This window comes from Pteropus alecto, unplaced genomic scaffold (genome assembly GCF_000325575.1).
Source record: "Pteropus alecto unplaced genomic scaffold, ASM32557v1 scaffold196, whole genome shotgun sequence".
NCBI classification, from domain to species: domain Eukaryota; kingdom Metazoa; phylum Chordata; class Mammalia; order Chiroptera; family Pteropodidae; genus Pteropus; species Pteropus alecto.
In genome coordinates, this window is record NW_006439717.1 from 774046 (window position 1) to 774880 (window position 835).

The 835-nt window shown below is 58.7% G+C and overlaps 1 protein-coding gene across 1 annotated transcript in view; it reads left to right on the forward strand.

Moving 5' to 3' along the window:
* BCDIN3D (BCDIN3 domain containing RNA methyltransferase) overlaps nt 1–835 on the forward strand; it is a 10566-nt gene continuing 9731 nt past the window's right edge. The window contains exon 1 of the mRNA XM_006916795.3: nt 1–284. Coding sequence (XP_006916857.1) covers nt 54–284 — 231 coding nt within the window. The 5' untranslated portion in view covers nt 1–53. The remainder of the gene's footprint in view (nt 285–835) is intronic.

Sequence of the window (835 nt, forward strand, 5' to 3'; positions counted from 1 at the left end):
CTCAGGTTCCTGACTTCCGGTTCCGCGGGGACCCAGAGGCCACACTGAGGCTAATGGCGGCGTCCGCAAGAGAGAATTTCGGGGTTGAGGAGGCCGCGTCGGAAGGGGAGCCGCGAGTTCTGGAACCCGGGGCCGCCCCGTTCGGAAATTTCCCTCATTATTCCCGCTTCCACCCTCCAGAGCAACGGCTCCGTCTCCTGCCCCCGGAGCTGCTTCGCCGGCTCTTCCCTCAGGGTCCCCAGACGAAGCCGATTCTGGGGCTCGACGTGGGGTGTAACTCCGGGGTGAGTGATGGGAGAGGGATCAGAGATCAGGCAGCCAAGCAGTTGGCTGCCTCCATGTGCACTGGGGTTCTGGCCTGGGCGTGGCATCACAGCTTTCTCAAAATGAGCTTAAAGGCATAGTATTCGCCAACCTCATGCTCCTGCTAACTGTCCTCCAGGGTCCTACCACCATCTCTCTTAGGAATCTTGGGGCGAAATCTTTCTTAACTGCATTCCGAATTCCCGCGTTCCCGCCTCCGCGTTCGCCGCCTCAGGGCCACACCCCGCGTGGGGAGGGCCGCCGTTTCTGGGTTTCTGGCGCTTGCCTCCTGTCCAGCGTGGCTGGCGAGCTGACTGGGGAGAGGGGGCTTCCGGAGACCTACGTTTGGGAGTGTGGGGTTTGGGATTGGTTTACAGGAAGAGATGAGCCAGAGGTGACAGAAGCGTGCCTGGAATTAAGATTCGTGTGCCATGCAGTGCTGGACGGACCCTGTAGTCAAGTGGATATTTATTTAAAAAGCAATGAGTTGACGGAATACAGTGTGGAGGATCGAGAAGGAAAATACAGCATC